The following is a 13,730-nucleotide window of genomic DNA, read 5'->3' as shown; positions in this document are numbered from 1 at the left end:
CCGTGAGGCAGCCGCGCTCGCGGAAGCCTTTCCAACACTCACGGCCCTTGCGAGGCGTCTCCTGCGTGACCGCTCAGGCCTCAGACCAGATGCGAACCTCGGCTGAAAGCTCCGTGCGTTCGCGACATGTGGAAGCTTTTCCGGGTCGGGGCCTGGCTGGTGGTGAGCGGGAGAGCTCTGGGCGCGGTTCCCCCACGGCAGGGCAGGGCGCAGGGTGCGGGCCTTCTCCCCGGAAGAAGCCTCCATGACTCGTCCTCCCGGGGCGGGGGCTCTGGCCTCGCTCCCCTGGAGAACTTGACCCGCCCAGCCTCTTCCTCGGTCAGGGCTTCCAAGACTTCGCTGGACTTGCTCCCCAGAAGCTTGTTCCTTTCTGCTTCCTCTGGATCATCCTATCTCAGATGCTGGTTTGTTTTTTTTGTTTTTTGTTTTTTTGGCTGCTTTATAATTTTATTTCCTTTATTATCAGTAATATCAACTACCTGATGGTAATACATAATATCAATTACTTTTAGTAAAATCTATAGTATGGATTTCATGGGCAAGTCCATCATGGTGTTTTTTGTCTTTCTTTTCTTTTTTTTTTTTCGTCTTTTTGCCTTTTCTAGGGCCGCACCCGTGGCATGTGGAGGTTCCCAGGCTAGGGGTCTAATCGGAGCTGTAGCTGCTGGGCCAAGCTACAGCCACAGCAACATGGGATCCAAGTCACATCTTCGACCTACACCACAGCTCACGGCAACGAAGAAACCTTACCCACTGAGTGAGGCCAGGGATCGAACCCGAAACCTTATGGTTCCCAGTCAGATTTGCCAGCCACTGAGCCACCATGGGAACTCCCATCATGGTGTTTTAATTTTTTCCAAACTTCATCTCCTTGGAATACTCATGGCATTCAGCTTATGGCTCACGCTTTTCTACTTTGTCATGCTGTGAAATTGCCTTAATCCTTTTGCCAGTACCCCTGGCCCCCGCCTTTTTGGGGTTTTTTTGGCTGCACCCATGGCATATGGAACTTCCCAGGCCAGAAGCCTAATTAGAGCTGCAGCTTGGGCAACGCTGGATGCTTTAACCCACCAAGTGAGGCCAGGGATCCAACGCACATCATCATGGATCCTCGTCAGATTTTTTTTTTTTTGTCTTTTCAGAGCTGCAGCTGCGGCATATGGAGGTTCCCAGGCTAGGGGTCTAATCGGAGCTAGAGATGCTGGCCTACGCCAGAGCCACAGCAACACCAGATCCAAGCCGAGTGTTCGACCTACATCACTGCTCACAGCAACGCTGGAGCCTTAACCCACTGAGCGAGGCCAGGGATCAAACCTGAAACCTCATGGTTCCTAGCCGGATTTGTTTCCTCTTCGGCACGATGGGAACTCCACTTGTCAGATCCTTAACCCGCTGAGTCACAATAGGAACTCCTTGCCAGATTCCTTGAATCAAAGCTATTGTCCTATGAAGTATGCAGTGCCGGCTACACATAGTAGACTTAATCCCTTGACTAATTCAGGCTGACACTGTTAAAACAGTGACAACTGGGAGAACACCAACAACCCCAAACACTCAGATTCTTCTAACTCTGATTTAGTAAATATTTAAGGAATGCCTGTCTTACCCAGGCGATTCAGCCAGACGTTGTAGGCCTTACAAGATGAAAAGAAAGATCCCATCTTCTAGGAAGCATGCTGTGGTGGAACAGCAGAAGATAGGATAAAGGGGACCAAAATTCCACTGGAGGACCTGCCAGTAGTGAATTATGTGACTCGATTACTCTGTGGAGGAGAATTGTAAATGGGACTTATTTCACAGGTTAAAACCTTGATTAAAAGGAAAAACAGGAGTTCTCATAGTAGCTCAGCAGAAACAAATCTGACTAGTATCCATGAGGACGTAGGTTCAATCCCTGGCCTCACTCAGTGGGTTAAGGATCTGGCATTGCTGTGGCTGTGGCATAGGCTAGTGTCTACAGCTCCAATTCCACCCCTAGCTTGGGACCCTCCATGTGCCATGGGTGGGGCCCTAAAAACAAAAACAAAAAAACCCCACAGAATCATTGTGAGCATACATGGCCAGGAAATAGGTACAAACCCCTCAGGGCCTGTTGATTTTGCCTAGGACAGCACAGCCTTTGTGAAAATTATAAACTGTAATCCCATTAAAGTGGAACCAGGAGTTCCCTCATGGTACAGCAAGTTAAGGATCTGCTTTTGTCGCTGCTGTGGTCAGGGTTCAATCTTTGGCACAAGGACTTCAGCATGATACAGGCCTGGCCTAAAAAATTTAAAAAGTAGGAGTTCCCATCGTGGCGCAGTGGTTAATGAATCCGACTAGGAACCATGAGGTTGCGGGTTCGATCCCTGGCCTTGCTCAGCGGGTTAAGGATCCGGCGTTGCCGTGAGCCGTGGTGTAGGTCGCAGACGCGGCTCGGATCCCGCGTTGCTGTGGCCCTGGTGTAGCATGGTGGCTACAGCTCCGATCCAGCCCCTAGCCTGGGAACCTCCATATGCCGTGGAAGCGGCCCTAGAAAAGGCAAAAATTCAAAAAAAAAAAAGTAAAAAGTAAAATAAAATGGTATCTGGGGCTCAAAGGGGGTGACCTCAAGACCGACCAGTAGACATAAATTGCATTAGCAATAGGAAGATAATTTGGCAGTGCCTACAGGGCAGAAAGTTACTCCTTTACTGTCCAACAGGTGGAATAATTTCTCCTGGCCTAGTAACAACCCAGCCAATGAGAGACTGAATACTCAGACAATAAACGCAACTACACTCTGAAATTGTTTTCCTCTAATAGGCCCTTACAACTGTCCAGGTCCGTTTTTCTTCTTTGTTCTTCATGCTTGCTTATGGTTGCTAAAGTTTGCATACTCCAAATTGCAACGCTTTATTCCCGAAAAAACTCACTTTGCTATAAAATAACTGGCTGTTTTACTGTTTTAGGTCAACACCCGGTATGGAAGGAAGCTGGGAGAACTCGCGCGAGGACAGTTGGGGGAGGGGCCGCTCACCAGACGCGGCTCCCGGTTCCCACGCACCGTCCACCCGCAAAGACGCGGGAACCAAGGACCCGGAGGGTGGATCCAGCTCACAGCCCGGTGGCTCCGCAGGTCTGGAGACGCTGCAGCATTTACCTTTTCGGGCGCCTTGTTCGCGGCCTCTAGGAGGCGGAAGGCTGTGCGGTGCTCCTCCCCGGAAGTGCGTAAGTTCTCCTTCCGGTTCAGATGTGTGGCGAAAGGGCTGCCGCCGCGGTCCCTGAGCAGCTTGGAGCTGGCGGGTCCGGCCTAGGCTGCCTAGTGGTGCCGGGCCTGCCTCCCCCCCGAGCCCTTGGACTAAGCTGGGCGGCCTCTGAGGGGCGCCGGGCGGAGAGCTGTCCTTACGACAGTGGCCGGAAGGGCGGCGTTTTGCGGCGGAGCCCGAAGAAGAGAGAGCGGCCTCCGCGAAGCCGGGCCGTCCGAGGTAACCGAGAAGCGGCTTCCCCTTCGGCGCCGGGGCCGCGACAGACGCCGGGGGCGCTTGCGGGCGGCCGGGCCGTGTCGGGCGAAGTCCGCCGTCAGGCTCCGGAGGCGGCTCTTTCCTCCCTTGGCGCGTTTGGCGCCCAGGGCCGCGCGCGGTGGGACCCCGCACAGACACGCCCGCGGGCGCCGTGCTCCCGGGCGCGCCGTGGCGGTCCCGGCCCGGGCGGTAGGGACCACGTTGCCGCCTCTGCCGGCGTTTGTTCTGCTGCCTGACGGTACCGCGGGAGGACTGGGCAGTCCAGCCTCGGAGAGATGGGCTTCTGCTGGTGCGGGAGCGTGGGAATTGTCCCCGCGCCTCCCGAGCCGGGTGGGCAGCGAGGAGCCAGACGTTTGTGAATCCGTCTCGCTCCGCGGTCTCAATGCCCTTTGAAGGAATGTAATCACGACCGATTCATACTCGCTCCTCTTGTTGCCACTTGATATTTGGATAAACATTTTGTGAAGAGTTATCAGCTGTAATTTATTCTCGGTCAATTAAAAAGAAATTTAGAATACAAATATAAATTTTCTGCTCAGCTCTTAATGTGTTTTGTAAGGAGGGGCCAAGATGAGTGTTGACCATCTAGTTACTTAATTGGGAGATGCTTTTTGAGAAGAAAAAGGACCAATGAGTCCTAATTACTGTCCTTCTACTCTGATTTCACTCTATGATAGACAGGAGCACCTGAAATGTTCCAGGAAATGAAGGCTTCCATCTTCTCAAGAGGGTGAATGGTCATGGACATTGTACCCCGGGCCTCCGTTAAACGCAGAGGACTAGGGCAACATGTTGTAATTTATAAGAAACTCAGATGAATTTCCTAACCTTTCCTTGACTTGGAGAGGATCAGATAGGAAGTGCATCAGTTAAAACTTTGGATAATACCCCACACTCCTTGGAGCCACTGGGTACTAATTTTCTCACCCACAAACCTTTTCTGAATATTTTTTTGAAAGGCGAAGTATTTATTGGTTATGCTGAATTTAGTTGAATAATGGAAGGAAAAGGAGAGAAACAAGGGACTGGAAGTTGTTGTTTTTTTTGTTTTGTTTTGTTTAAGGGCTGTTCCTGTGGCATATGGAAGCTCTGAAGCTAGGGGTCAAATCAAAGCTGCAGCTACTGGCCTACACCACAGGAACGCAGGGTCCCAGCCTTGTCTGCAGCCTTTGTCACGACAACACCCTGATCCTTAACTCACAGAGCAAGGCCAGGGATCAAACCCAAGTCCTCATGGATACTAGTCAGGTTTGTTACTACTGCTGAGCCAAGACAGGAACTCCTGGAAGTTGATTTTTAAAGTTCACTTTTCTCTCATGATAAATAGTAAAGTTCATGAGACTTTTTCTTTTTTCTCTTTTTATTTTTTACGGCTGCACCTCTGGCATATGGAAGTTCCCAGGCTAGGGGTGAAATTGGAGCTACATGAAGTTCCCATCGTGGCGCAGTGGTTAATGAATCCGACCAGGAACCATGAGGTTGCAGGTTTGATCCCTGGCCTCACTCGGTTAGGGATCGGCGCTGCTGTGGCTGAGGTGTAGGCTGGCTGCTACAGTTCCGATTAGACCGCTAGCCTTGGAACCTCCATATGCCGCAAGTGCAACCCTAGAAAAGACGAAGAAACAAAAAAAGAATAAAAGAAATTGGAACTGCAGCTGCCAGACTGCACCCCAGCAACACCTGACCTGAGCCGCACCTGTGACCTATGCATTAGACTGTGGTAACACTGGCTCCTTAAGCCACTGAGTAAGGTCAGGCATCAAACCTGCATCCTCATGGAGGCCGTGTTGGATTCTTAACTTGGTGAGCCACAGCAGGAACTCTTCATGTGATTTTTCTATTGACATGTACTTTTTTCTAACCTTAATGACTTTAGAAAGAAGACCCTTTAATTAATTTTGTTCCAGACCCAACTGGCTCTCCATTGTCAAGAGTTGTGCTGTTGCGGCCTCCAACTCAGGAGCACAGTCATTCCTAGAAAAGAATGATGACTGTAGATCTGAAACTGGGTAAGTACTGGGATCTTAGATCAGGGCTCTGTGGGAGAACAGGGGACCTGTGACAGCGAACTCCAGTTAGCATAAGAAATAGGCCCCACAGACAACCAGTCCCTGTCCTGAGAAGTCTTACCAGCACCTCGGGAGCTTCTTTTGTGATGAAGCAACTGGACCAGCTTCAGGAATTATGCCCTCTGTAGCTGAGGCACCTGGATAAAGAAGCACCATCTACAGAGCATCGAGGAGGCTGTGGTCCTGGTGGAACGCTTGCAGGGGGACTCTAGTCAAAGGCAGAATGGGGTGAGAAGAAAGGTTCCTGATGTGTACCATGAGATGGGGTGAAGGAGGGTATGTGGGGCCTGGGGCCGTTAATTGAGAAGGAAGATGAGCTAGGTGGCCTTTGTGTTGTTCCTTCAGGTAAAGCAGCTACAGCAGGAGCTGAAAGCACAGCCCCGCAGCCACCGTCAGTCCCCAGGTTTCAGAGATCCTGGCAGAGACTCCCCAGGCCTTAGGGAAGAAGTGGCCTTTTGTTCTCTTGGCAGCGAGGGTGTGTGGAGGGTAACGCCCCTGGCCTGACTTGGTCAAGGAGGAGGTGGGCCTCGGGTTCTCAGAAACAGACAAAAGGCACCAAGGAGGGGCGAGAAGAGGGCAGAGCCGAGAAAGCAGGGCCCCTTAGAGACCAAAGGAGAGTGAGGACGGTAAAGAGAAGGAGAAACCGACCACCAGGGCCAGGGCCAGACCCAGCCGGTGAGGAAGCGAGAAAGCGGAATGCAGACAGACTCGGAAATGGGAAGATCTGGAGCCCAGCAGAGCAGCTGAGAGGAGAAAGGCCCCGAGGGATGGCGTCCCCTGTGCCCTGCGTCCGTGGTGGCTCCCAGGCTCTGCTCTGAGGGTTGCAGGGCATGCCCTTGGGCAGGTGGCAGCACGCCCACTGGCCTCAGGCCTGCTGCAAATGCGAATGTCCGTGCGGGGCGGGGGACGGGTTTTGTGTCAGCATCATGTGGGGGAGGTTTGATCCCCCCTTGTCCTCCGCTTCCTCCCCACTTTGTGGGAGCCCCTTCCCTGGCCACGTGGAGAAGCTGGTTGACAGGACAAGGCGCAAATGCATGTGTGTCATCCTTTGAGAAAACAGGAAACAAGGCCAGGATCTGAGTTGAGAGAGAAAGTGTGTGAAGGCAGCCTGTGGTCTGAGGTGGGCTGTGTGCAGGGGGTGGGGGTGCTGCCTGGGGGCGCTGGCGTGGGCCCAGCTTGGTTCCTCTTAGCCCAGTTTGCCGGATGCTGCGGGTAGGTCTTTGTGGGAAACGGGCGGCCCGGGATCTCTGTGTCTTTTTGTTACTCCCTTGAGTGTCTTCCGCTTCCCACGGTCTGGACTGTGTGCTTTTTCCTCCCTCTCGCCCCCGTCCCCCACGCCCAGGGTATGTTCCGGGGCTGATGAGAGTGGGGCTTATTTCTAGGTTGCAGTCCATGAGCTGGCAAAGGCGGCCGTGCTCTTGGGAGAAACAGCAGAGGCCTCGGGCTTCAGGCCGAAGTCAGCAGAGTCCCAGCCAGTGGGAATGTCCCCGGAGGAAGAATTTGGGGGTGTACAGCAGGGCCTACAGGAACCGCTGAGCGGGAGCAGGCCCACAGAGACGGAGCCCGTGTGTGAGAGCGGTAAGCAGCGTCCTGTCCTTTTCCTTCTCCTGGGTCTGTGGCAGGAATTTGTTAAAGCAGGATGTCATGAGCAGTTTTTGGCCTGCCATGTGGATCTACAAATGTAGCCCCAGTAGCCATTAGGATGCCTCCCACGTGGTGGTAGAATAGACAAGGTGTGGGGGTTGACTGAAGGTACAAAAATCTCCAAGCCGAAAAACCTCATGAGAACAGCAAGAACTCAGGTTTTTTCTTTTTTTGGGGGGACATGCTGATAGGTTACAGAAGTTCCCAGGCCAGGGAATGCACCACAGCGGCGACCCAAGCCATTCTGGTGACAGCGATGGATCCTTAACCTGCTGCATCGCTAGATAACCTCAGGAACTCAGTTTTTCATAGAATTTAGAGAGGGTCATGCCTACTTCATGCTCATAGTAAAACATAGTAGGAATTGCAATCAGAAATGGCTTGTCAGTGGCAGAATGAAATAGAACTGTGTACCAGGTAAAAAATTAAGAATGCTAAAAAAAACAAAACAAAACACTACCTCTCTTACTGTATACGGGAATCCATGAATATTTTATTTTCAGTTTATATCATGAGAGGAAAATAAAGTGTTTTTCCTTTTAGCAGTTTTGCTCATGAAAACTAGGGGACCCGTTTTAGAGGCTGTTGGGTACTTGATTTTTATTTACAATGAGAGGGCCTTAGTTAGGCACCAGACTCTAAAGGTGTCCCACTGATATTGAAGGAATCGGGATCTTCTATTTTAATTTGTTATATATTTTTATTTTTTTGCTTTTTAGGGCCATCCTTGAGGCATATGGAGGTTCCCAGGGGTCTAATCAGAGCTACAGCTGCCGGCCTACACCGCAGCTATAGCAACGCAGGATCCAAGACATGTCTGTGATGTACACCACAGTTCACGGCAACGCCAGATCCTTAACCCACTGAGTGAGGCCAGGGATAGGACCTGAAACCTAATGGCTCCTAATCAGATTTGTTTCCACTGTACCACAGTGGGAATTCCAGGATCTTCTATACTTTAGAAATGAGTCTCAGCGGATTTCCTGTTGTGGCTCACTGGAAGCGAATCTGACTAGGGATCATGAGGTTGCGTGTTCGATCCTGGCTGTGCTCAGTGGGTTAAGCCACAGCGTGGCTGTGGCTGTGGCTGTGGCCGGCAGCTGTAGCTCTGATTAGACCCCTAGCCTGGAAACCTCTTTATGCTGCCGGTGCGGGCCTAAGAAGCAAAAAAAAAAAAAAAAAAGTGTCTTGTAAGTTCAGAGGCAGAGGTGAGACATTGTGTCTGGCTCTCTCACCCACAGCTGTGCCTGCTCACCAGAATCTAGCCTTTCCTGTAGAGTCAAACACCAAAGACTGGACAGTGACACCTGAGCTCATCTTGCCTGAGGCCCAGGTGAGCTGCGCTTCCAGCTTAGGACTGTGTTTCCATGCTGCCGGTGACCCACACTGCCCAGTAGGTGCCCAGAGCTATGTTAAAACCCACATGATCTTCTTGGGAAACGGGGCACCTCCCAGGCTGTTGCTGTTCCATTGCCTTGTTCTTATCTGCCTCCTCACTTTCGAAAAACAATATGCTTCAGTACTGGTCTAACACATAATTTATGGGCCAGATGGTCGGGCTGCCTTTGAAGTGACAAGTACTGAGCTAATGCCTGTTCTCTTCTTTAGAGCTTGTTGACATTTGAAGAAGTAGCCATATATTTTTCCCAGGAGGAATGGGAGCTACTGGATCCCACTCAGAAGGCCCTCTACAATGATGTAATGCACGAAAACTATGAGACTGTCATCTCTCTAGGTAAAGATTCTCCCCTTCCCTTTGCATGGGAGTCGAGTGATGTGTCATGTTCCTGGCTTAGTCTTATCTGTGTGAGAGAGTCTGTTCCAGTAGCTCATTAGTTCTGAAATAGTTGGTTTAGCATGGAAAAGATGTATCCAGTTTACCTGGGACTTTTTACGAAGTGTACATGCTCCTTCCTTAATCTCAAGGTTTTTTTTCCCTTCCTCTAATCTGCTTTGCTCTCCTCTTCCCAATTTTCTGAAAGAGCACCACTGTTCACATACTGTTTCAGGCCAGAAAATCTGGATCATCGTTTACTGTACTCCCCACTTCTTTTTTTTTTTTTTGTCTTTTTGCCTTTTCTAGGGCCACTCCCGCAGCATATGGAGGTTCCCAGCTAGGGGTCGAATTGGAGCTGTAGCCGCTGGCCTACACCAGAGCCACAGCAACATGGGATCTGAGCCTCATCTGCGACCTACACCACAGCTCACGGCAATGCCGGATCCTTCACCCACTGACCAAGGCCAGGGATCCAACCCGCAACTTCATGGTTCCTAGTCGGATTCGTTAACCACTGCGCCACGACGGGAACTCCTGTACTCCCCACTTCTAACCCAGCACTAGTCCTCTTGGTTGCACCTTCACTGTAGCCTGAGGCCTACCACATCTCAGCTTCCTGTACTTTAGCATCATGCTGCAAAGCAGCTCTGCCTCTATCAAGGTCCACCTTGGTATTTTCTACCTGGCACCGTTGTTAACACTGCTGCCCTCCTGCAGTCTGCTTTTCACACAGCAGCCAGACTGTTTTAAAAACTCGATCAGGAGTTCTCTTCTGGCGCAGTGGTTAAAGATCCTGTGTTGTCACTGAAGTGACGCAGTTTACTGTTGTGGCATGAGTTCAGTTCCTGGCCCAGGAACTTCCACATGCCTTGGGTGTGGGCAGAAAAAACACCAAAACAAAAACCTGATCAGATCACGACATTTTTCTGCTTCAAAATCTTATGAGGAGTTCCCGTTGTGGCTCAGCTGTTAGCAAACCTGACTAGCATCCATGAAGACCCAGGTTTGATCTGTGGCCTCGCTCAGTGGGTTAAGGATCCGGCGTTGCCATGAGCTGCAGTGTAGGTCTAAGATGCAGCTTGGATCCCGAGTTGTTGTGGCGTGGCGTAGGCAGGCAGGTGCAGTTTTGATTAGACCCCTAGCCTGGGAACCTCCATATGCCGCAGGTGCTGCCCTAAAAAGACAAAAAGACAAACAAAAACAAAAAAACCCCCAAACCTTACAATGACTTCTCATCACGTTCAACATAAAAACCAAATTCCTTCCCAAGGCTCCCAGGACCCTCAGAGATCTGGCCCCTCATCTCCCTGCAGGTGTCTCCTGCCCCTCGTGCCCTTGCTCTGTCCTCTTTATTCACACTGGTCATCTTGCTGTTTCATAAACTCGATGCACACATGTCTTCTTTCCCCCTCCCCATGCCTCACACATTTCTGCCACATGGCCAAGTCCTCACATTAGGGTCCCGCTCAAATATCACTTCTCAAAGAGGCTTTTCACACAGCCTTATCTAAAATAGCCTCACACAAAGAGAATCTTAAATGCTCTCTGGCCCTGCTTTAGTTGTCTTCAAACCATCGATCACTTCCTGACATTTTATTTGTTGTTGATTGATGTTTGGTTCTCTCACTCTGCACCAGAAGATAAGCTCCATGAGATCAGGGGACTTGGCTTGTTCACCACTGTATCCCTAGCACATCGAGAGAGCCGGGCACCCAGTAGCCTCTCAGTACAGATTTATTGAATGACCGAGTGGTGACTATTTCCATCCTTGGCAATATGACTTAGAGAAAGTCCACAGAGCAATTCTGGTCTGTGTCTTCCACCCGAATGTGAACCAGTGAGCTATGGGAGTGGTAGAAATCCCTCCTAGTCCAGTGTCTGGTGCCTGAGAGCTCCACTGAAAGCCAAACTCAAAATTGCTGTAATAGAACAGGATGCACTTGCGCATGTGAGGCCCAACCCACTCACCTTCACATTGGCCCCCCTAGATCTGGTCTTGGCCAGTACGAGTCCTCCTAGAGACTTAGTAGGAGCAGCGTGTACTTTCTGCTGCCTCTGGGATTTGGTTGCACTTAGTAGCATAGAGGGGATTCTTGGTAGCAGGAGATGGGGAAGTTGCACTGGATTCCCATACTCTATCCTTTTCATTTGTCCAGCTTAGGTGTATTTCTCAGTCTCCACGTTGCATGTCTGCTCACAAATGCAGTGTAATAGAAACTTAATAGTGGGTATGAAAGTGTCCATTTAATCATTCACAGTAGCAAACTGTTAAAGTGTCCTTTGCTCTTCCTGAAGTAGTCTGGAGTTAATTAACTCTGTTTAGTTCCAATCCTTGACCTCAGTTTTTTATTTCACAGCATTGTTTGTGTTCCCCAAACCTAAAGTGATCTCCTGCTTAGAACATGAGGAAGTGCCGTGGATTCAAGGATCCCCACAGTTCAAGGACGATAGTAGAGATGTGCTTCCAGGTAAGTATACTGTAAGAGGAGTGCCGAAAGAGGAGAAATTTTCCTTGGTACGAAACTTTCCAAAAGGCTAACATTTTAAGATTCTCTTTCCCTATTGTTGTTGTTGTTTTTAGTCTTTTGTCTTTATAGGGCTGCACCCGTGGCATATGGAGGTTCCCAGGTTCCCAGGTTAAGGGTCTAATCAGAGCTGTTGCTGCTGGCCACAGCCACAGCCACAGCAAGGCCAGATCTGAGCCACATCTGTGACCTACACCACAGCTCATGGCAACCCTGGATCCTTAACCCACTGAGTGAGGCCAGGGATCGAACACACAACCTCATGGTTTCTGGTCAGATTTGTTTCCGCTGAGCCATGACAGAAACTCCCCTATTGGTTTTTTTTTTTTTTTTTTTTTTTGCTTTGTAGAGCATATGGCAGTTCCCAGGCTAGGGGTCAAATTGGAGCTATAGCTGCCGGCCTACACCACCGCCACAGCAATGTGGGATCTGAGCCATGTCTGCAACCTACACCATAGCTCAAGGCAGTGCTCCCCTATTGTTTTTTAAATCAGTGAATATTGCTCTTTTTTTTCCCCCTGCATGTGTGGTTTTGTTTCTTTGACGTACATTTAGCTGTTTCTTATGTTTATCCCAACAGAGATAATGCTGAAAAATGACCCTGATGATCATCAAGCTATGTATCTTTCTGACTTAGAAATACAAGCACCAGGAAATGCAGTATCAAAAAAAGCTAGAGCAGATGTTCCCCAGAAAACAACGGGCAGAGAAACTCATGGTGATGTACATAGGTTGGGGAAATGGCACCAAGATTTTCCAGTGAAGGAAGGAAAGAATCTCTCAAACTGGTGGGAAGAAGAGCTGCTGAAACTTATGGAGCTTCACAAGAAGGAACGTGCAGGGGAGAAGGCTTTTAAATGCCAGGAATGTGGGAAAAGCTTCAGAGTTAGCTCTGACCTTATTAAACACCAGAGAATTCACACCGAAGAGAAACCGTATAAATGTCAGCAGTGTGATAAGAGATTTAGGTGGAGGTCAGATCTTAATAAGCACCTAACAACACACCAAGGAATAAAACCATATAGATGTTCGTGGTGTGGGAAAAGCTTCAGTCAAAATTCACATCTCCACACACACCAGAGAACTCACACTGGAGAGAAGCCCTTTACATGTCACGAATGTGGGAAGAAATTTAGTCAGAATTCGCACCTTATTAAACACCGGAGGACCCACCTGTAGCCCTGCAGGAGGAGCTTCATTGTGTTCTCAGGACTTTTTCGATGGCAGAAACTTTGACAGCAGTGAAGGATGCATGACCAGTGGCCTGAGACTGAAGAGATAATGAAACAGAGCTTGACACTAAAGTTATGAAAAACACAAAGTTACAAAGCATGAAGAATTTACACCACTGGGAAATTTGGTGATAGAAGCATGTTTCACAGAAAAGAATCAGGGTTGACTGTGGAGGGGAAAGGTTAGTAGTTATACTACTTCATGTTTCTACTTAAAGCTTTCAGGGAATTCCTTTTAGTTAAAAAAAAAAAAAAAGTATTCTAAGAACATTCTGAGTAGGGAAAAAGCTGTTTGAAGATCATACCTGGCAATGTAGCAAAATCTGCTTTGGGTGGATGCAGTCTTTTTTTTTTTTTTTTTTTGGCTTTTTGGCTTTTTGGCTTTTCTAGGGCATACCCGTGGCATATGGAGGTTCCCAGGCCAGGGTCTAATCGGAGCTGTAGCTGCCGTCCGATGCCACAGCCCCAGCAATGCCAGATCCAAACCACATCTGCGACCTACACCACAGCTCACGGCAATGCCGGATCCTCAACCCACTGAGCAAGGCCAGGGATCAAACCTGCAACCTCATGGTTCCTAGTCAGATTCGCTAACCACTGAGCCACAACAGGAACTACTATTTTTTTTTTTTTTTGGTGGATGCAGTCATAAATCCTTATGTCTTCCTTGGTCACAAAGGTAAACACTTGATTTGCATTGATCTCCCCAGCCTCTCTTAACTGCATGTGATGGGAACATTTGCAGCATGGTCTTGCACAGCAAAAAAGCAGTAATAATGTATCTTTAATTAATACCAGGTAGCCAGCTTACCACTTTTACTGGTCTCATGGGGCAGAAATGAATTCTATAATATAAAGTTTTTCAAAAGCAAATTGCAATTTCTAATTCTGTTTTGTCCTTGGACAGTAGTCCCAAATTTGACGTCATTTGAGCTTTTTGAATATTTTAGTGACTACTTCTTGAATCCTATTAGCACAAATTTTACTGTGATGAAATCCTG

At 49.2% G+C, this 13,730-nt stretch overlaps 1 protein-coding gene across 12 annotated transcripts in view; it reads left to right on the top strand.

Annotated features, from left to right (window-relative positions):
• Positions 1-13,730, top strand: part of ZNF75A (zinc finger protein 75a) — a 66,126-nt gene that overhangs the window by 17,114 nt on the left and 35,282 nt on the right. For 4 of the 12 annotated variants that reach the window (XR_007134963.1, XR_007134962.1, XR_007134965.1 and 1 more), the window contains exons 7-9: positions 8,804-8,930; positions 11,330-11,440; positions 12,078-12,911. Coding sequence is in view for 1 of the 12 variants with exons in the window: in XM_047780715.1 (XP_047636671.1) it covers positions 8,804-8,930; positions 11,330-11,440; positions 12,078-12,676 (837 nt within the window). In the remaining 11 variants the exon portion in view is untranslated. The other 8 variants (XR_007134978.1, XR_007134974.1, XR_007134967.1 and 5 more) reach the window with 7 other exon arrangements.

Source organism: Phacochoerus africanus, chromosome 5 (genome assembly GCF_016906955.1).
Source record: "Phacochoerus africanus isolate WHEZ1 chromosome 5, ROS_Pafr_v1, whole genome shotgun sequence".
NCBI lineage: Eukaryota > Metazoa > Chordata > Mammalia > Artiodactyla > Suidae > Phacochoerus > Phacochoerus africanus.
This window is presented reverse-complemented; position numbering and strand designations above follow the sequence as displayed.